Below are 21,923 nucleotides of genomic sequence, written 5' to 3' on the forward strand. Positions count from 1 at the left end.
GTAATCTTTTTTTAGAATTTTCAGAAGTTTCAAAGACAATATTGTTGAGAATCGTGACTGGCAGTTTAGGTTATCGTAAACTATGTGCATGATGGGTGCTGAAAATATTGAAAAATGCTCACAAAGATAACAGAATAACACCTGCATGTGCTTTTCTTGACCACTATGAATGAGAAATTTTTTTTCATATTATCATTGGTGTTGAAACTTGGATTCTATATGTCAATGCTGAGGCAAAACAAGAATCCATTCAGTGGCATCATTCTGGTTCACCAAAACCAAAAAAAAATTCTAACAAGCCCTGTCTCAAAGGAAAATCATGCCAACTTTATTTTGGGAACAAAAGGGTGTGCTTTTGATGATTTCATGGAATATGAAACAACAATCACATCACAGATCTATTATGAAACAATTTCTAAAAATATAGTAAACATGTAGGAACATTAATAAATATTTCATTTTTTCAACTATTCTCATTTAATTACAGATCGGCTCTTACTTTTGAACTGCGTCTCTATATGACTCCTGTCAGTCCCCATTGTTTAGGTGAAATTTTCATCTAAACAAAACAATACTGAATTTGAAAATAAATTCAACATTCACAGTTTTTCTAATGTTATTTGTTAGTGAAATTTCTGAAAAAAAAAACTTGCAAAAATATTTATTGTGCAAGTCACGAATACTTTTATTCATGGTGACTTATCTCAGAGAGACTTATCCCTGTCTAATGACTTGGGATCTGGTAATACTAGTTTTTAAGAGATGGTGCCAATGATGTTTATGTGAAAGCAGAATACCAGTAAAAATATAAATCTTTTGTTCACTTTTGAAATGAATGCATTCTCAATACGACACCAAGGAAGGATGGCAGGTGGATTGGATAATTAGTCATTTATGTTAACTGAACCTTTGCATAATTAACCTAATTACAAACAAAAATTTCAAAAAAACTATTTATATATTTCTTTTAATGAAAGATTATGTTTAAGTGATTTACCAGTGCTGGCTATTAAAAAAAAAAACCTTGTAAACTTATGGTGACAAACAGGCTAGCGGAAATCATTCAGAGTAATATTTCAGAGGGCAGAACTGTTGCTTTGACTGCTGGAAGTTCATGTAGAATGATCATAAAAGTAGCTCGTATTAGATTAGAAAGATGGCTACCAACTGGTATCATGGAGTTATCTCATAATGAGGACTACATCACTAATTAACGCGGAATATAAAAACAATAATTTTTTAAATGATACTAAGTTGAATTTGATGGTATGGTTAGTCAGAACAAACAATATTACATGTAACTATTCCTGGAATACAATTAAAATATCCAGAGTATAAGACATAAATAACTGGCCCTTGAGAAATTTTCCTATGATTAATATTATTAACCAACATTAATGATTATATTTGGAATTGATAAAAATAATTTATCAGTAGAATAATTGTAATTTATTTCTCTTGCTTGCAATAAATCAATAACTGAATGATTAGTCAATTTCTATTTTTTTCTTCATATTTTATCTTTACATCCTATACATTGTGAACATTGTAAGTACGAATAAACAAGAGCATAACTACAATCAGTAATTAAAAAGTTAAAAAATACCTGCCATTGATTTTGCAACTAATTAAATATAATTCTCAGATGCACAAATTAGCAATTTTTTCTTTCTTTAAATTTGAAGTCATTACATATCAAATGTTTAGTAAAGATAAAGACATGTGTTTATGTACACAGTTTGTGAACTTAAATTTTGTTAAAATTACAATATTAAAAACTAAACAGATTATAAATACAAACTTCAAACTGTAAGACTTAAAAAAAAAAATATATAAATAACTTCTTTTTCATAACTGTCTGATGGATGAAGGCCTAATTCTGTGTGCAAGGACAAAACAAATGTAAGATATAGTGCAAACTGGTAGGGTAATATTTGAGTGTCTAAAAGAAAAGAGTAAACAGTCTGAAGTAGCAGAATTGAAGAATTTCAGTTCATACTTTCTTTGCTTTATTGAAGAGTTTTGAAGTAAATGAATCAGAAATGGTCATGCATTACTTATCCCTTAAAAAAACGATTAAACCAGCTTCTCACCTCTTCCAATATAATCTATTACCATTAGTAGAAAAGTAGAAGGCATACCTCTTGGGATTCCATGGTGTTAGTGATATGTGTCAAGAGAAACTAGTAAATAAAACAGGTATTTTGAAAACTTGTGATTTTGCTAGGCGATCTTGCTTGATTTTTCTTCTGATCAAAGCATCAATAGTCTCACATGTACAGAGCCTTCGAGAACTTCGGCTGTTTACTAAAAATTTACATAAGTATTTTATTAGGATTAGTGCATAATTATAAATCACTGATCAATTAGTAGGTAATTATAAATTATATTACCTATACTATAAACATAATTATATTGCTATATTATTATATTATACTGCTATCTAATATTAGTATATGAAGAATACTATTGCTAATACTATATACTAATCTATTCAAGAATGAGTAAAGTGTTACTGTGCAACAAAAAAAAACTGCCTGGATCAATGGAAATCATGGGAAAACCTGCTGGAAATTGGAATGTTCTTATGACTAAAACCAAACATAGGTAGAACAAAAAATAACCATGCTGATAAGCATATGAAACTACCGGGCCAACATGCCTTCACAATAGTTTGTTTAGTACAATTTGAAATCATCACTAGACAATGGATACGGGGGCATAGCTATAAATAATGATAAAATGAAGTCTTTGAAGTTAACACAAAGTCAACATTTGCCAACAATTTCACAATTTCAAATCACAAGTCCATTAACACATACTCAACAGTGATTGTATATATATTACTGTTATATATGGTTTAAAATATATAGTACTTGTCATTGTAATGGCTAAACAATGTTTTCATTTCAGAGATATTGAACAAAATAATATTCCGAGAGTTAAACATTTACTTTTTGAGAACAATGCTTTACAGTGGCATTTCTCAACCTGGGGGTCATAGTGATATGAAAAGGGGTTGCAAAATTAGCCTATAACTTTACACATAAACAATAATGAAATCATTTTACGAAAAAAAAAAAAATAATATACATTTGACTTAAAAAGTTTCCCCATACATGGATTTATGCTATAAACACACAATAGCAAATTGTTTTCAAGTGATAAAAGACGATTTGTATGTTTAGTTTTTAGTGTAACCATAGATGAAAAATTCTTTTCTCAGAGGTAAGATGTGGCATGAAAAGGATTAATATTTACAATGCTTTTGTGACTAAATTTCCACATTCACTACGACAAGCAAGCTAAAACTTATTTAAATCTTAAGATGTGAATTGTAATTGTAATGTTTTATTGGCAGATATTTTGTTCAGTTGGTTGTCAATCTCAACTGGTAACTTAGTAAATGCAACAACATTTTCATTAAATGGATTCAGAACCCATCTCTTTGAGAAATCATTTTTATCTTCCGGGTAATAATCTGCCAACAGCAATTTTAGCTCATGCAAATGCATATTCATGCTATCCAAACTGAGCTTAATAATAATGCCTTCCTTTCCCAAATTTTCCTAAATATAATCAGAAGAGAGTGGAAACATCAACATTTTTGCTTTGAAGGCGAATAATCCAGATATCAAGCTTTTTGTTGAAATAATGAACTTTGTCTATCATTTCATTAATAAAATGTTTTTATCACATCCTTATAAATTCACGTTTAAATGTGAAAATACATCAGTTAATTAAGCCAACAGCAACATATACTCATTATTCTGTAAAAACATTGGGAATGGGGTTTGTTTATCCTGCAAAAATAACAATTTACCCCATGATACCATCTCACTTTTGTATGGAAAGAAGTGATTTTTTTCTTTTCATCCATTTCATTGCACAGTTTCAAACGACATGATCTGTAATGGTAGACTTTTAATAAAATTAACCATCTTTACAAAATTTTTTTGAGATTTTTCAGTATATCTTTTATAACAAGAGCATGTCTGTGAAGAAGCAGTGCATCCACTGTTCTTTCCTGTTTTCGCCTTTGCACCAGTACTACATACAGCAATACATTTTTTCCAATCTATATTAATAGTTTTTAATAGCATCATAAAAAACATCAAAAAGATATTGTTCTGCTCTCACAAAACAAAAGAATTGAGAAATGTTTGCGACATCTGTTGATTCAAAAAATTGAATACAAAACAATTCACTTAAACTTACCTGTTGAATAATCTGATAATGAACATCGGCAGCCATGTCATTGATTTACCTCGGTACTGTGTTGTTAGAAAGCAGGATTTTTAATCATATCAATTGTAACAGGCAATATGAGATTTTCTGCAATTGTATGGGGTTTGGACATCTTAGCATGCTACATGAAAAGATGCTTCAAGTGTACTTTTAATAGTATGGCTTGATTTATTAAGAGAAGCTTGTTAATTTCTCAAAGTATGAAATTTTCTTTTGAAAAATTCCAAGGGTTTGCTTTTATGATCTCGATGTTTAGTTTCCAAGTGTTAAAATAATTTTGATGGCTTCATGCTTTCATCAGAGAGGACTTGAAAGCAAACAACCCATTGTGGCTTTCAATCTAGTGAGTTAAATAATAATTTAAATAATTTTCATTGTACAATCTTGTCTTTTTACAAATTGATTCACTAGATGCAGATGGATCATTTTGTTTTTTTACAAATATCTACTTTGAAAAAAAAAAGACAAAAAACAGTTACGCCATTTGATTGTACACTCAAAAACCAAAACCTCAATTATTACTATTTTCAATGAAACTACACTTTTAAATACTTAAATAAAGGAACCAGAAGCACACTTAGCAATCGAAACTGAACTGACATATTGCTATCCCTTACACCTCTTTTATACTGCTCAGAGCACGATGTCTTCAAATGTATATGCATCTTGGAACATAATGGATCTTACAGTGAATATTATGCAAGTAGACCAAATTACAAGGAGCATGTACACATCAAGTTGGATCCTGTAAATTGTTCATGTTTGTACACTTCATACACGCATGTTTATTCCTGTCACTATCAGTGTAGCTAATAATTTTAACTAGGGTTTGTTAGGTTGTGATTTGGGGGGGGGGGGTGAAATATTCATTATATATTTTTTTTTTTAGTTTTTTGGGGTCGTGGAGCTAAAAAGGTCACAGCTTTAAAAGAAAACCAAACAAATCTTTGGAAATAAGGATTTTGCAGATACAACAGTAGAAGGAAGGGACAATAAGTGAGCCTTAACAGTTGTCCTTCATTTATTCAATACATACAATGCAACTGATTCCGTTGCAATCTTCTTTACGCTAACTGCTTGACAATGTCTAAATTGTTGTCTACCTATCTCTACAAATATCTTTATAAAATAGTTTATAATATTAATAAAGATATAGTGTTTGTTTATCCAGGATTATTATCTCATTAACTATTGAAGTGATCTTTAAAATCCTTTCTTTTCTTAAAAGCTTGTGCCTCAAAGCAGCTTTAAGAAACCTACGTCAAAATCCCTAATTTGAAAGACCTGTTAATGATTTATAACATTTAAATAAAGTATAATTATGAGAAAACCGATTATCATATATCCACAAAGGTTTGGGATCTGATTTTTGGGGTTCAAGAGCAGATCACAATGGTAAGGGTTTAAAATTCAGTAGCCCCCCTTTCCCCTGATTAGGAAAAAATATATATATGAGCTGCTCTTATTTTGAAATGGGCCCTTCCTTTATGTACAGAGTGATTCAAAGAAACGGGAAATTTTGAAAGTTGTGTTGATAGCCGTGGGCGATTGGTACCACTTGATAAGTGGCGCCAGCCTCTGTAACCTAACGTGCCATTTAGTTGTCATGGATCCTTGGAGTGGTGCACAACGTGCATTTGCTATTTAAGCGTTTTACAAAAACAATGACAGTGTGGAGGGAGTGTGTAGAGAATTTTGCCATTATTTTAATCTGGGATGGCACGACCGTGTTCAATCAGCACATGGATATTTAATTTTGAGATAACTGGTTCGGCAATGAAAAAGAAACCTCCTGCGCGAACCGTCCGTACACCACAGAATGTTCAAGCTTTACAAGATGCTGTCACACGAAGTCCACATCGATCAATCCGTCGTCTCTCAGCATCTTTACAATTGCATAGTTCAAGTGTTCGAAGAATGTTAGTGAAGGACTTGCAATAACATCCATACTTGTATGGATGGTATTCAGTTCCTGGACGATCTGCAACAAGTTGCAGAAACTGAAACCGAACGATGCAGTTGTGCGAGCACAATTCTGTAATGTAATGCTTCAGAAGATAAATGATGATGAAGAGTTTGTTCACGAACTGTGGATGTCAGACGAAGCGCATTCCCACCTCAGTGGATTTGTTAACAAGCAAAATTTCAGATACTGGGCACAAGAAAATCCTACGCAGCTACACCAGTGTCCGTTGCACAGCCAGAAAGTGACCGTGTGGTGTGCTATGTCATCTTACGGTGTTACAGGCCCTTATTTTTTTGAGGATGACAACGGTCTTGCGATTACAGTGACGTAGGCTCATTACGTAGCTATGCTTGAAACCTTTGTTGTGGAACAACAAAAGAGATTTCCACCGATTCTTAACATGGCCTGGTTTCAACAAGACGGAGCAACGTCACATACTGCACGAATATCGATGGCAGCTGTATGCCGATTGTTTCGACAACGTGTCATTTCACAAAATGGTGACATTAGATGGCCTCCCAGATCGCCTGATCTCTCAGCTTGCGATTACTTTTTGTGGGGTCACCTTAAAAGCAAAGTGTTCCACAGTAGACCTGCTACAACGGAAGAACTGAAGGCAAAGATCCGAGAAGTAATTGCGGAAATTCCAGTTGAGATGTTACGTCAAACCATGAACAATTTAACGAAGAGACTTCGTGTTTATTTACGTATTATTGTTTACGTAGAAGAGGAGGTCACTTGGAAGATGTCATCTTTATAAAATAAGCTAAAATGTATGTATCCTAAAATGGCAACATTTGTACAATTACATGAAATAAAATTCATTTTCTAAAAAAATTTTTCATTAGCGTTATTTAATTTTTAAAATTTCCTGTTTCTTTGAATCACCTGTATAAGAAGTTCACTATGTTAAAAGAGCTGACCCGATACAAAGTACCAAAAAATTGACCCCTACTCCGCTAAATAAACAAATAAAAATATTATAACATTTACACCACTCTTTTCCAAATTTCATCCTGTCTTCAGACAAGCATGAAAAACAGTAGTAGCAGGTTCTAGCCGAATTGATCTCAGGTCTCTTAGCCAAAACCCCTACAGAAATAAAATTTTTGAATACAAAAATTATATATTTTCATATTCAAACTGATTATTTCAAACACTTGTGCATTAAGGGACAAAGAATAGACTTTACATTATTCTAAATGTTTAATTCTCCTTTCCATAGATAACAAAAAAAAAATATATATTCAAACTACTCTGTTTCAAAACTTATTATATGTTTAGACAAAAGTTATAACAATGATTACACATTTTCGGCCCTTTATGTCGTTCTAAATTTCAAGCCACCAGTGCTTCCCATAATCAATAAAAACTGAAATATTGCAAAATTTAAAAGTGCTTACTTCCAGGGAGAAGTATGAAGCTCATAGTGTTTGAGCCCCTTTGCTAACTCTCAAATTCTATTCCTTCTGAGCATCGATAAAAAAAATCCTTCTGAGCATCGATAAAAAAAATTAATGTTAATCTTTTAATTAAAACAATGTATTATCTTGAAGGGGATAAAAGAAATAAAAGTGTTGAGGACCCTTTCCTTCAGTACTCATCCTTTAGCAACCTCAAATATCTAACTGAAGAATAGTAGTGTAATAATCAAGCAATTTTTATTCAACATTTTTATTATCTTAAACAAGTAAAATAAAAAACTACTGTTAGAGAGTTCAGTATCTTTTGAATCTAGAGATTTTTAATTTAAAGTAGTGGATATTTAATTTGTTCCTGTTGAGTGTTATATTTATACAAATAGTAAAAACCTCAAGTTGATCAACGATAAAAAAAGCTTCCAGCAAACATAAAACTAAGATTATGGTCCTCTTCAATTATTAAAATCTGATGTGCCTCACAATTAAAGAAAAATTAATAATTACTGCAAAATCTATACAATAAATTTCATTATAAATTATCTTTATATGGTTTTCATAGCATAGTATTAGAAAAATAATTCAAATAAACCTAACTGTAGACAAACTTGCACCATTGCCACTAGTTTCTTTTAAATATAATTTTATCTTTCAACATAAAATGTTTACAAAACACATTTTTCCATCAAATAATTTCTCACCCCTCTTTCATAATTAGAAAAATAATTTTTCGCTTTATTTACTTGCTTAGACTCTTCATCCAAAAAGATTTAAAGTAAATAAAGTTTGCAACAAACTTTGTTAATATAGATATATATATGTTTAATTTCGATCGCGTAAAATCAATAAAAGGTAATCAAAAATGTCAATTTTCTCAATTTGGTTCAATCATTTTTTTATGATATATTTATTGCTACTTTAAACAAATTAACTTGTTCTTAATTGGAAACAAAATACAAATTTAAACGTTAAGAAAGTATGCAATTATGATGCGGAAAAAATATTGGTAAACTTATTAAAAGAATAAGTTTAGGCGATGGGTAAAAATAAATTTCTTGAAAGTAATTAGGGCTCAGTTTAAAAAAAAAAACTAATACACTGGTAAAGTTAAATCCAATACGAATTTAACTTTATTAAAGTATCAAATACCAAAATTTTAAATTCAATATGAATTTAACTTTCTTTAAATATTCAATACAACTGTTTGATGCGTCTAGCATAACGCTCATAAAAGTTATTTTAATCGAATGGCGTTATGATGATAATGTTAAAATTATGCTCTAACAAATTTTAATTACTTTCAACACTATTTTCGAAATATTAATCTACAATTAAAAATAAAATAAACAAATAGGAAGAGCTACTAGTAATACTACCTTTACAACAAATTAAGAAAGAGTTTTACGTTTCCAAGTGCGCAAATACAGACGATAAATGCCAACGCAGAATAACATTCCAACAAGCCCAACATCCGCTTTTATATTGGTGAATACTGTGAATCCCCTGAAACAGCGTAGTATGTTTATAGAATTATCAGAATTGCCAACTATTATTTCAATCTTATAAATTAAAAGTAAAAATAAATTTGAGAAGCTCATCGGTATTAATTCAAGAAATATTTCATCTTTCACTGAAAACAATAGTATAAACGGTTAGATAAATAATAATAAAAACATTTTATTTTGCATTTTTTAAATTAAAGATTACATTGATTACAATTTAATTATTTTGTGATTATTTGAACTTGATTTATTCTAATTTTTTTGTTTCTGTATCAGTTTCGTTTGCAAATTTATCTTTTGTACAAAGTTAGCGAATTCAGTTTCTTTGGGATAGCTATCAGATGACGCATGCGTTTAAACTGTTAAAGATGGTTTTGCCATCTTGTGTCAGAAGTAGAAAGTAATTTGTCAATAGAATAGGTTTACGAAGTAGTGTTAATTTTTAAAAAAATTGTCTAATAGGTAGTGCAGTTATCAGAAGAAATGGCAGACAACGAGCAAAAAGCCATTCAGTTGATGGCTGAAGCTGAAAAGAAATTAACTTCATCAAAAGGTTTTTTTGGCTCTTTATTTGGGTAAGTACTATTGATAAATTTCGGTGACACTTAATCAAATTTTATGTTTTTATTTGCTGATATGGGATTATGATCGCTTTCATAGGAAATACTATTCATGTTGAAACACCTTTGTACTTTTAAGTTGACAAACAAAGCTATTGATTGTTTTCGTCTCATTATTTTACTATAAGTTATGTTGTAAGTAAAAAAAATTATTATTTTTTTATTTATACAATTTATTGACCAGTTTTGATATTTATTTTTTGATCTGGTAAACATGCAACTTAGTTGTGCCTAAATATAACTTACTTTCTGTTGCTACATACAGGAAAAACTGGAATGTAGTAAGCAAGTTTGTCAGAAAATGTGTACTATTTAATGCTTGAATTTCATTTTATTCTTACTAAAAACATCATTTAAATTCATTGTAATAAATACGTGAAAAACAGATTTGCATTACACTAGTGAAAATGAAAAATGCCACAATAACATTTTAACTACATGTAAACTTGATTTAAATCTATCTTAATACTGCACAGAAAATTTAGTTACTATAAATCATACATGGATTAAGTATTTTTGAACTGTTCATGTTTATAATCTTGTAGCTATATTATAAGTATTATCCACAATTCAGTCATCCTCCAACCTGCTATACATTGAACTGGTTAAAATCTTGTATAATTTGTTTCTACGTTTATCATTACTAGTTAGAGAATGTCAGTTTTCTCAAACAATTTGCTTATTGAATTTGTTATATATTTCACATTCGAATGAAAGATTATGTAAATTTTTACCCTATTCTAATCACCCACATCAATTAAATTTTCTTTATCTCTGTGTACTCTGTCAAAAGAATTCATAATATACTATCTTTCTCCTACCCAGTATCTTCTCTTCACCTAAATACAATTTTATAACAGGATTATACCCTCATTCAGATTAACCTGTTTTTCACTTTTATTATTTTAATTATATTTTTTTGATTTAAAATCAGTTAATTCTTTACCCTTTCAAATTTATTCTCTGATAGGAAATTCCCATTTTAATGAATTATCCTGAAAAAATTAAAAACCTACTTCATCCTTATTTATACAAAAGTTTCAAAAAAGCAAAACTATCATAATCTTTAACAGTATTAAATAATTCATAAAACTTACCCTTAAGTCCAGCCACAAATACATCACTATTTAACTTATCCACCTGTCTATCCATCTGATGGCAGACCCGTAATGACTTTCATTTACACTTTATCTTTCCCTTTCTTTGTGCTGAATATTTTTCTTCAGGATAAGTTTCACTACACCATGTTCCAACAGCTGTTTACACTTTTGTATTTCATCTTGACCTTCTGCTTTAAAAATCATTGTCAGAAATGAAACTTCCTTGTTCACTATGTTGTATACATGTCCAAACATGTACAATTATAATTTTCTCTCCTGGATGATGCCAGTGCATTTTTTCCATTGGAAACAGAAACACCTCTGTTTTTTCAGCACTTTCATTTGCATTTCTTGTGATAGGTGATAATCGACTTCTTAAATTTATTTGGTTTTTTAAAATAAAATTAACGTCAAAATTATCCTGAAAATTCACAATTACTGGGGCATTATTCTTTATAATCTCTATTGCATGCGTACAATTCATCTGTATTTTCACCAGACAGCCTACATATTTTTCATAAACTTTCTTAATTATTAAAATCAACAAATCAAACACTATTATTTAGCCCCTTAAAAATAAGATTATTGTACCTATTTCTTGCTTCTAAATCTGTTATACTTTTAAATAAAATTTTTTGTTTTAGATATAAACATACTTGTAACATTTATTTTTTTTTGTGATCTTCACCAATATTGACCATAGTAATCAAACTTCTCATAACATTCTTTTTTTTTTACCTATTTTAATAACCTGTCATCCATAGTTTTATAAGGATGTGTTTCAAAGTCTGCCCAAAATTTCTTACTTTCTGCCTCTACAACTATTTCTGTCATACAAATTTTTATTTTGAAAAACAAATTTACCAAATTCAGAAATTTTCTGACCAACTGTTTATATCTTTTTCCAGCTCATTGGATTGAAATACAAAATCCAACAATTGGTATTGTGCATTAAAAATCTACAATATATGTAAGCCTATATCCTAATTAGTTGATCTTAATGCAGTGACGATTAGCATGATCAGTTGTGCTCATTAACCAAATTACATTACACCAGTTGTAGAATAACTCAATAAAATTAGCTATTCCACATCACACTAATAAAAAATTGTAATATCCATTTTATTTTATAATGATAATTCCAACAATAATCTATAATTCATAAATATAAATAACAAAAAATATTTAATGGGGTACAAAATAATTTGTGACCCCATGAACTTAAGCTAGTCACTGTGAAATCTCAACCCTAAAAGGCTCTCTCTACCTCTCCTTTTTTTTCTGTAGCCTCCAGAACCACCGTAAGGTATTACTTCAGAGGATGAATGAGGATGATATGTATGAATGTAAATGAAGTGTAGTCTTGTACAATCTCAGGTCGACCATTCCTGAGATGTGATTAATTGAAACCCAACCACTAAAGAATAACGGTATCCACGATGTAGTATTCAAATCCATACAAAAGTAACTGCCTTTACTAACATTTGAACCTTAGAACTCTGGACTTCAAAATCAGCTGATATGCATTGATGAGTTTACCACTAGACCAGTCTGGTGGTTTTAACCCAAAAAGGCTGCCTTTGTTGTACCAAATAATCTAACAAGATTGTTTATTCAGAATTGAATCTCTATTTTTTTTATATGCAACTGATATATTAAATAAATATTTCTATTTGAAATATATTACATAAAAATAATATAAATATATATTAATCATATACATTTTCCTTGTCATATCTTTATAAATATTCAGATGACATTATTTTTTCTCTATAACACGGGAAGAAAAAAGAATTTTTTTTGTCTCTGTAAGAATAATATGAGATTCTGATAGTATTTTTTCTCCTAATATCAAATATGATATTGATTTTTCTCCATCATGTAAGGTTTCTGAGAGACAGGCATTTATAATTTCAATCATTTTAATACTTTCTTCACTGTTAACTACATAATATTCAAACATTTAACTCGCCTAAAATGTAAGAAATGTCGATTTTTTGCTATATTTCGCCCATGGAGCATCCCTCTTGATGGTTCAACAATAATCAGCCAGCATATTAGGATTCCGTTTGCCTTGATACCTCTTTTCCATAGTTGAAATATCCTGATGAAAGCGTTCCCTATGCTCATCGCTCACTGCACCAAGACTTCCGGGAAGAAATCTGGGTGCAAGTGCAGAAAGTGTACTTTTAAGAACATATTACAACCAAAAATTTTTTAAGATGTATATGATTGTTGACAATATCACAGTAATTTTCCATATTTCGATTTCCCAAAAAAACTCTTGAGTAACATTTTTGAATGCTTGCCAAGCTGCTTTCTCCAGTGGATTCAATAGTTCTTCAAACTTTTCATCATGCATTAGTAATCGTATTTCTGGACCCACAAATTCAGAATAATTTTGTGGTAATAAAGTGGTTTCTTCTGTAGAAATATTTAAATCAAAGAAATTGTTTAATTTACTGGTAACTGAGTCAGCTATTTTTGTAAATTTATTTTTTTAAATTGGTTCCTTTGCGCTGGTCGATAATTTTTTTAACCTTAACGGGGGAAATACCAAGTGCTGAACAAGCTTTATTCACTGACTGTATATCACATTGAGGCTCAAATATATCTTGACATTCCGGTTCACTTTCTGTATCATCATGTGATTTTTGTATTTTGTTTAAGCATTTTGTACACAGTGCTCTGCCTGGAATTAGTTTTAAATTTTGATTGCTTGTTGAAAGTGTCAAAGATATTTCCGAAGAGATTTCTTAATTGGTTTAGTGAGATAGCTAAATGGGTCAGAGCAACTTTTCCCATTAATATGAAAATATTTATCTAAATATTCGGTTTTATGAAAAGTACAGATATTTTTTGTTTCAGTACATCCACTTCTTAAAGATATTAATGTTATTTGCTGTTCAGTAAACTCTAAAATATCGTGCAATACTGAAAATCTATTGTAAGTCAATTTGTGATATACTATTTCAGTATGAATGCCTATTGAATACTTACAATAACAATACAGTTAGTATAAATGATAAAACTACCAATTGCACCTCACTTTGTCTTATCACAGTTTCTCAACAGCTAAAATAAAAATTTCTAAAATAAAAATAAAAAATAAAAGATATTGCATAAAAGAGAAGGTTACTGTTAATAAAATTATTTTATAATCAAGTGTACATTACCTAACTACAGTATTAATTAATACTAGCAATAATACAACATACACTGAAATCAAAACAGTAACTGCACCTTTTATAATGTTTACATTCAGGATTATGCAAACATTCATGTCCATGCATGTTTAAACATGAAATTGTGTGTGCTGGTCATACTTTAAGTAACATACTATCTAGAATATAAGCAAATATATCCAAATATCTTGTATAGTAGGCCTACATTATTATCTGAAAAAATACATGCTGTGAATTTTTAGATAAGTGTATCTATCACGGTTAGAAGGAATGGTGTTTTTAGTGGTTTTGATGGCTTCATTACTTGTCAACCTCTTTGATTAACAAAATAAATTTTATATAAGTTATATAATTAAAATAAGTTTTAAACTATGTAAAGCGTACTTATGGTTGAAAAAATTTCACATTTTTGCCACCTGCCCCACATGTGGTTTTTGGGCCTCAAAAATGAGACATTTTTAAAATCTTACAAATTGGCAGCAATTTTTTTTTTAATGAAGGACACTACATAACAGTCCAATATTTTTTTTATAAGTACTACAATACCTAAGAGTTAAAAGGTTAAAAACAGTCCTGTTTCCCTAAGCCTTTCATTATTTATTTTGGGCCCAAAATTTGAAAAAAACAATAATAAGTAAACGTAATTTCAGTAAACATTAGAAGATTTGGTTATGTAACAAAATGAATTTTGAGTACATATGATGAATTTCTATCTTTACTCTTTCCAAAAAGCTCTTTTTGACCCTCTGTACAATATTAAATAAGAATGCTACAGCTCATGGAAAAAGTGACAAAAATGGCTGTTTTTACTTGTTGGCAAGTACTTGTTGACAAAATAGTCTACTCAAGAAAAAAATTGTATAAAAATATAAAAAAAATATTTTTTGCCCTCTACAAGGGTGGGTAGTTATCATATACCAAATTTCATCAAAATCAGAAATAGTGATGCACTGATAATTTTTTGGATTAAAATGGAATGCCCCCTTGGCAATATATGTGAGCTGTTAAAACTTTGACTGTACTGTGTAAATGTTTTCCAGAACCCATATCTAAAAAACTTACAATTAACTTCTTCTTTCATTTAATTATTTTAAGGATACGTTCATAAACAATACAATTTCTTCCAGCATTTTTGTTGCTCCTTACTGATGTGAGGATGTTGACAACTTAGAAAATATTTTGTGCATTATCTCTAAAATGAAAATTATTGCATCTTGAACTGTTTCAATTCTTAAAATTCATACATTTTGTTATTGATATATTTAAAAAAAGGTACTTGCGTATTAACGCCACCGCAGCTACATCTTTATTTAAAAACTAAGTAGTCAATCGGATTTCGGTGGAAAATGGGCCGATATAGAGTTTAACATAGATTCAAAATAGTCTCTTTATTAATTTTAATAAATGGTTATTTATATTATAAATATAATTTAACCAAATTTAAGCTACGCTCGCTAACCTTGACTAATTAACAGGAGTGTATTGATTATTTAAATAAATAATTGCTGAATTTATTAAATAAATACTCAAAAAATTACGTTGTTAATTAGTCAAGGTTAGCTAGCAAAGGGAGCGTAGGTTAAGTTTGGTTAAATTATATTTATAAAATAAATAAATATAAATAACCATTTATTATAATTAATAAAGAGACTGTTCATTTTCTTTCCACCGAAATCCGATTGACTACTTTGTTTTTTAAATAAAGCTGTAGCTGAGGTGGCGTTAATACGAAAGTACCAAAAAAAATTACCCTTTTTAAGAATATCTTCTCCAAAGGCCAAGTTTTTATGTTGGAAATTGCATGTAGTATGATTTCAAAGAAAACCTTTTTGGTTTAACAGGCAAGTAATTCTTTAATTATAATTGGAATGTGTTCAAATAATTTACATTATTCTTCATGAGTAGATTCAGAAAAAGCCAGGTTTGAAAACAAATCTTGTATGAAGTTTATACCTTGCATAACACCAGATTCTGTTGTATAGATGAATTGTTGAATTTTTTTAAATTAGTGTACTAGTGTATTTTCTTTTTAATAATGATGAATTCCGTTATCTGTAAGACATCTTTGCCATTTGGATATTATTTGTTTGCTGGCTACATTGAGTAGTGCAGTAGTGCATTACCAAATTAGTGCTGAAAGCCTACACATTATAGAAAATTAAAATTGTAATCTCCGTTAAATATATTATAATAGCCTACTTGGTTTGAGCAAAATACTTTTATTAAAAATTTATGAGTTCTCAAACAGTTTAGAACAAGTTACAAACTAGTAACCTAGTAGGCATATATAATCGGCATACAAAATTTGCATCTTTTGTTTTTATATTTCAAAGAATTTATATATTCATACCTTCAGGAAAAACCTGTGCTAGGTGAATATTACCTATGTCTTGGGGCAAATATTTTTTTATGTGATGGTCTTCTTGTTACATTTACCATAATTGAATCTTGTCTTTACTTAGTAAGTAGAGACAATGTGTTTTTTAATCCATTGTTTTCTATAGAAAGAATATATTAGTTTTTATTAAAGCATTTTTTTTGTAGTTGTGACACATGTAACACATTTGAGGAGGAAGTAGCACTAGTCTGTGTTGCCTTTCGTAAGAGTAATTATCGTCCTTGTTAATACAGCTAGTCTAGTTTCGGTGGTAATCAAAGTGAAGGTATCACTTGTAGGGCTGAATATCACATACCTTTCAGTGGGTGATGTAATACAGAGATATGTTCATCTCAATGAAAAAATCTGATGTGGACATGATCTCCTTGTATGCCTATTAAATTACATATAACATTTTTTTTTAAATGAAAGCACATAAAATTTTATTTCACTAATAACTTATGATTTTTTTCATATTATTTTATTGTTATTGTATTATTTATTGTAATTTTTCTTCAATCAGAGGTTAATTATTTCAATAAGTCAATGTATTTAAATTAATAAAAAAAAAGGAAATGAAGTCAGATTCGAACCAATGTGCCTTCCCCTTGTAAGATCCAAATATTTAATTAATTAAAGTTTAATTTTGGTTTAACTCTAGAACCAATGAAAGTAAGTACCACTTATGATATATTGTTGAAAAGCTCTCAATGAGATCTTATTACTGCAGTTAAGAAAAGACCCAAAATCCAGATTTGGATTTTGGGCTATTTTTGGACACTTTCAGTCCAGTCGATTGGAATCAAAAGGGGAGGTGCACAAAGAGATATTACAACAGTCCTAAATCTAAAATTTCAACATCCTATGGCCAATTGTTTTTGAGTTATGCGAGGTACATACATACGTATGTACAGACATCATGCCGAAACTAGTTAAAATAGATTCAGGGATGGTCAAAATGGATATTTCTGTTGAAATCTGAAAACTGAAATTTTTCGTAATCACAATACTTCCTTTATTTCGTACAAGGAAGTAAAAATTAATGTGAAAACATTTCATTTCTAATTTCCCGTTAAAAGCTGATCATAAAGATACCTGCTATTCTTGAGTGTGGGTATGCCTTTTTAAGTTACTTATGATGTATGTATGATTACCTACAATGATTGTGGTTGGTTATGCATCTAATATACTTAGTTGATGTTAAAATAATTTATATAAATAACCTGTTTATTAATTATCCTAGCATAAAAATGTTTTAACTTTATTTGCAAATCATTGAAGATAGTCAATATTTAATTACACAGAAGTATATTCATGTACAGTTATTATCAGTTAAAACATATAATTTTTCAAGCGTGTTGTATTTTAATTACATTTATTTTGGTATTACATACAATTATAGACCACCTCTGATTTTGATGAATTTGAAATATACCTTATTTGGGACCTAAGTTAATTGTTACAATTGAAATTTTCATCAGAAACACCTTTCTTATGTCCCTAGTAAGTTACACAATACTCATACCAAAAATTTTGTAATTCATACATTATTTTACATTAATGTAATATACATTATTTCTTGACTAAATGGTTTTGCTTTAGTGAAATTAAGTTATGAATGAGATTAGAGATTTACTTGAGAGTAAATTAGGTAAGGTTAAGCTTAAGGTGTGGGTTTTGGAAAATCTGCAAATACATTATTTATGGAGTAAATAGCTTGGTTTAAGTGAATTATAATTGTTTAGTTAGGTTTAGGTCAAGATTAAGGTTAGGCATGACCTATGGTAATACCCGAAGGCTAAAAAGGAAAAAGAAAAAGGCTAGGCATGGCCTAACCCACTGGGTTGGTTTAGTGGTGAATGCATCTTCGCAAATCTGCTGATTTAGAAATTGAAAGTTCCAGTGTTCAAATCCTAGTAAAGGCAGTTACTTTTATATGAATTTGAATACTAGATCATAGATACTGGTGTTCTCCACACATCTCAGAAATGGTCAACCTAGGTTGTGCAAGACTACACTTCACTTACACTCATAGATACAATCCTGTGAAGTAATATTTGATGGTGATTCCTGGAAGCTAAACAGGGGAAAAAAAGGTCAGGTATTCAAATCCTGGTAAAGGCAATTAGTTTTATATGGATTTGAATACTAGATTGTGGATACTGATGCTCTTTGGTGGTTGGGTTTCAATTAACTACAAACCTCAGGAATGGTCGATCTGATACTTATACAAGACTTCATTCACATTAAGACACATCATTCTCATTCATCCTCCGAAGTAATACCTTACGGTGGTTCCGGAGGCTAAACAGAAAAAGAGATGTTAGGTTAGGTATTTAACAATTCTATGTTCTCAATTTCGTACAATAATAACATAACCTAATGCTTGCATACCTGTATACAATATCCTGTTATCTAGTCTAGAAATAATATATATTACACTTGTACGATGGTGAATTACATCATTTTCAATAACTGTACTTTGTAACTTAAAAGACAAAATTCGGTTGAAAGGCATTTCTGACAAATAATTTCAATCTCAACAAATAACTTCCTAAATAAGGTGTGTTCCAAATTTCATCAAAATCAAAGGTGAGTCCATAATTGTATATAAGTACTTTCATATATATATTTTAATTTACTTTATTGTCATACACAGTTTTATTTTGATTATTTTAAATTACAAAGAAAAGTTTGAAGATTCTGAATTAGGTATATAATAGTACTCATCAAAATTCTTTTCATACTATACCTTTATACCTATATATGCTTTTGACATTGTTTCCATTTGTGTGAACTGTAAAATGTTCTGTAATTGTTGCTATCACTGAATTTGTCCATGATAGATTTGGGTTTAACATGTCTGATCTACATATGTTTGAAGTATGTCAAGATATCTCATCACCCTCAGTGTACATTATTTTCACTGAATTTTTGGGATTTAGGATAGGAGGTTGATGTGCATTGTGTTAATGCTTTTAAAACTGCTTTGAACACTATTGTTCCAGCACTTTCAGTTCATGAATGCTTTATGTTGTGGTTTCATTATTTTTATACAAGTTAATGTTTGTATGGAGTAGTCTGTGAAGGTTTATGCAGATTCTGTTTTCATATAGATTTACAATAAGGCCTTTTTAAAACAGAAATCACTGGACTTAAAAATCTCTACATATATAAATCTCTGCATAGTGAAAATTTCTGCAGATTATCATTTTAAAGTTGAAAGTCATATCTGTGTGTAGATATGAGTGTAAGGAGAAATACAATCCCTATAATTTAATCATTTCATCAGTAGAAGTGATTTATTAAAGAAAATTAAAAAAATTATAATGAATTTGTAAAAAGAAAAACTCATTTCTACCAATACTTTAAATAGGCAATTTAATGTTATTATTAATATTATTTAATTTATTTATAACCACATTCAGCTAATCTTGATAGCAGTAATCTGAAAAATAGCCCAGATTCATCATCGTCGAATAAATTTTTTTTTGTCATATTTGTACCAGCAGTTTAAGTTTGTTGTTCCATTCTTTTATTGACTTTGCATCAACGTCATGGCTCTTAATGAAAACTTGGTTCCATATGATCTTACATCATTTTTTAATCGTTTAGATGAGCTATTTTATTCTTGAAATTCATTTTTTTTACAATCTTGCTGTTTATAAATCTTGAACTTAAATAATTGATCCTAAAACCTGCTTCCCTTTCTCTCTTTTAATGATCTACTCAAATAGTAGTTAACTTTGTCATTATTAGATATTTTTTATTTATTTATGCTGTTTTTCTTTTCGTCCATTCTCCGATTATTATTGCATCTTAATGTTTTGTTAGTTTTGTATGTTAAATGTTTTAATGTTTGTGGTACCTTAGAATAAATGTTTCATTGGAAATTTATATTTCTTATAATTATCTACTATTACTTTTTCACTTGAAAGTTAGTGATTTATATCTTTTCCAAGCTTTATTGAAAAAAAATTAAATGAACAAAATTCAAACCCAAATCACATTGACTTTAACAAACCACAAGCAATAAAAAACAAAGTATAATATTGTACTAAGGTAAAATTCTGTTGCATAAAATTTTTATTCTAATTATGTCAAGATATCTAAGAATATCAGAATATAGTAAACAAAACTTCATAGCACTAACAATATTAATTCTTTGTAAGCTGTAGGAAACCTCTAGTAAAACACAGTATGATGAGTGGTTACAGGATGCCCATTACTCCATTAGAGCTTTAACAAAAATAATACATATTTAATTAATGTAAGTAAATTATCAGAACAGCATTTAAAAATGATTGAGATAATAAGGAACCATACAGTGTTATATCTATATAAATGTCATTCAGACTATCAGTGCATGTAATTTGACAAAAGAAATTTAAAAAAAAAAATTGAAATTATATTAAAAAAAATGTTAAAATTAAATGGAGTTTGTTTTCATATTATTGCCATGAGAAATAATAAATAGTTTATTATGAAAGTCTATAATATATATTATGAAAGTATATATTATTATGAAAGTCTATTGTTCTTAGCATAGTGCAACATTATAAATATTGCATACGTCACCATGAGCATACAGCCTGCTTTGCAGTGCTGCAATTTGCAGATCTTTGTGGAAAGGTATGTGTTAAGGTTAGACTCTAACCTAAAATTAATATTGATACTTGATTTTATTTTACAAAGTGTCATGTGAAGAATTCAATTTTTTTTGCATTTACTATTCCAGGTGCAAGAATAGCTTGATAAACAACTATGCTGAAACTCTTATTGCTATACTTTCCCATGGTAACTGTCTTGTGTATACAAAAAGGCATTTATGTTGCAGTAATCAAGAAAATGAAAAAAATATTTTTATCCATAATTTCTTACTTCTGCTATCAATGTTGTAGTTATTCGTTAGTTGATCAAACTTATCTGCAAAATCCATATTCATGTTATAATCTTGAATAGGTTATGGACTAGAAAATACTTTTCTATTACCATCTTTTTGTTTTCTGGTGGCTGTAATTCAGTTTCTCAGGTCATGAACTGCGCTCATTAAATTGACCTTGTTATCCTTCCACCTGTACACTGCCACTCTGTTGCTAATTTTAAATTCTCCTCTTTCCACAGTTTTTCCTTTTCAGGACTAGTAAATCTCTAGCTATATAAGATATTCTGCAGTTTTGTAATTTTTCATATAGTTGTATGGAAGAAAAAAAGTTTTACCATGATTCTGTTCTTCTAATACTCTTGTTAATTTTTAAACTTCCTTCAGCTAAACCAGACTCAGTTTTACAATCTTTTTGTCGTCCTACATATATATATATATAAACTTAACATGATGACTAAATTGCACAGCATCAATATTTTGTAGTCTCATTTTATTGGTTTTTCTCTCATAAACTGTTTCATGTCAGAATGATCCTTAAATCTAACCATGCCTCCTCCAACGGTAACATTTTGATGTGGAATGTAAGGTTCTCTCAACTATTCAAGAAGTTAATCAGGGGAAC

The 21,923-nt window shown here is 29.5% G+C and overlaps 2 protein-coding genes across 2 annotated transcripts in view; one reads left to right on the forward strand and one right to left on the reverse strand.

The window, feature by feature from the left end:
* LOC142327352 (uncharacterized) overlaps positions 1-9,117 on the reverse strand; it is an 80,031-nt gene extending 70,914 nt beyond the window's left edge. The window contains exons 1-2 of the mRNA XM_075370322.1: positions 9,009-9,117; positions 2,142-2,307 (exon numbers count right to left, since the gene is read on the reverse strand). Of these exons, the coding sequence (XP_075226437.1) occupies positions 2,142-2,156 (15 nt within the window). The 5' untranslated portion in view covers positions 2,157-2,307; positions 9,009-9,117. The remainder of the gene's footprint in view (positions 1-2,141; positions 2,308-9,008) is intronic.
* Positions 9,118-9,474: 357 nt separating this feature from the next.
* alphaSnap (Alpha-soluble NSF attachment protein) overlaps positions 9,475-21,923 on the forward strand; it is a 37,572-nt gene continuing 25,123 nt past the window's right edge. The window contains exon 1 of the mRNA XM_075371800.1: positions 9,475-9,709. Within this exon, the coding sequence (XP_075227915.1) occupies positions 9,618-9,709 (92 nt within the window). The 5' untranslated portion in view covers positions 9,475-9,617. The remainder of the gene's footprint in view (positions 9,710-21,923) is intronic.

This window comes from Lycorma delicatula, chromosome 7 (assembly GCF_047948215.1).
Source record: "Lycorma delicatula isolate Av1 chromosome 7, ASM4794821v1, whole genome shotgun sequence".
NCBI lineage: Eukaryota > Metazoa > Arthropoda > Insecta > Hemiptera > Fulgoridae > Lycorma > Lycorma delicatula.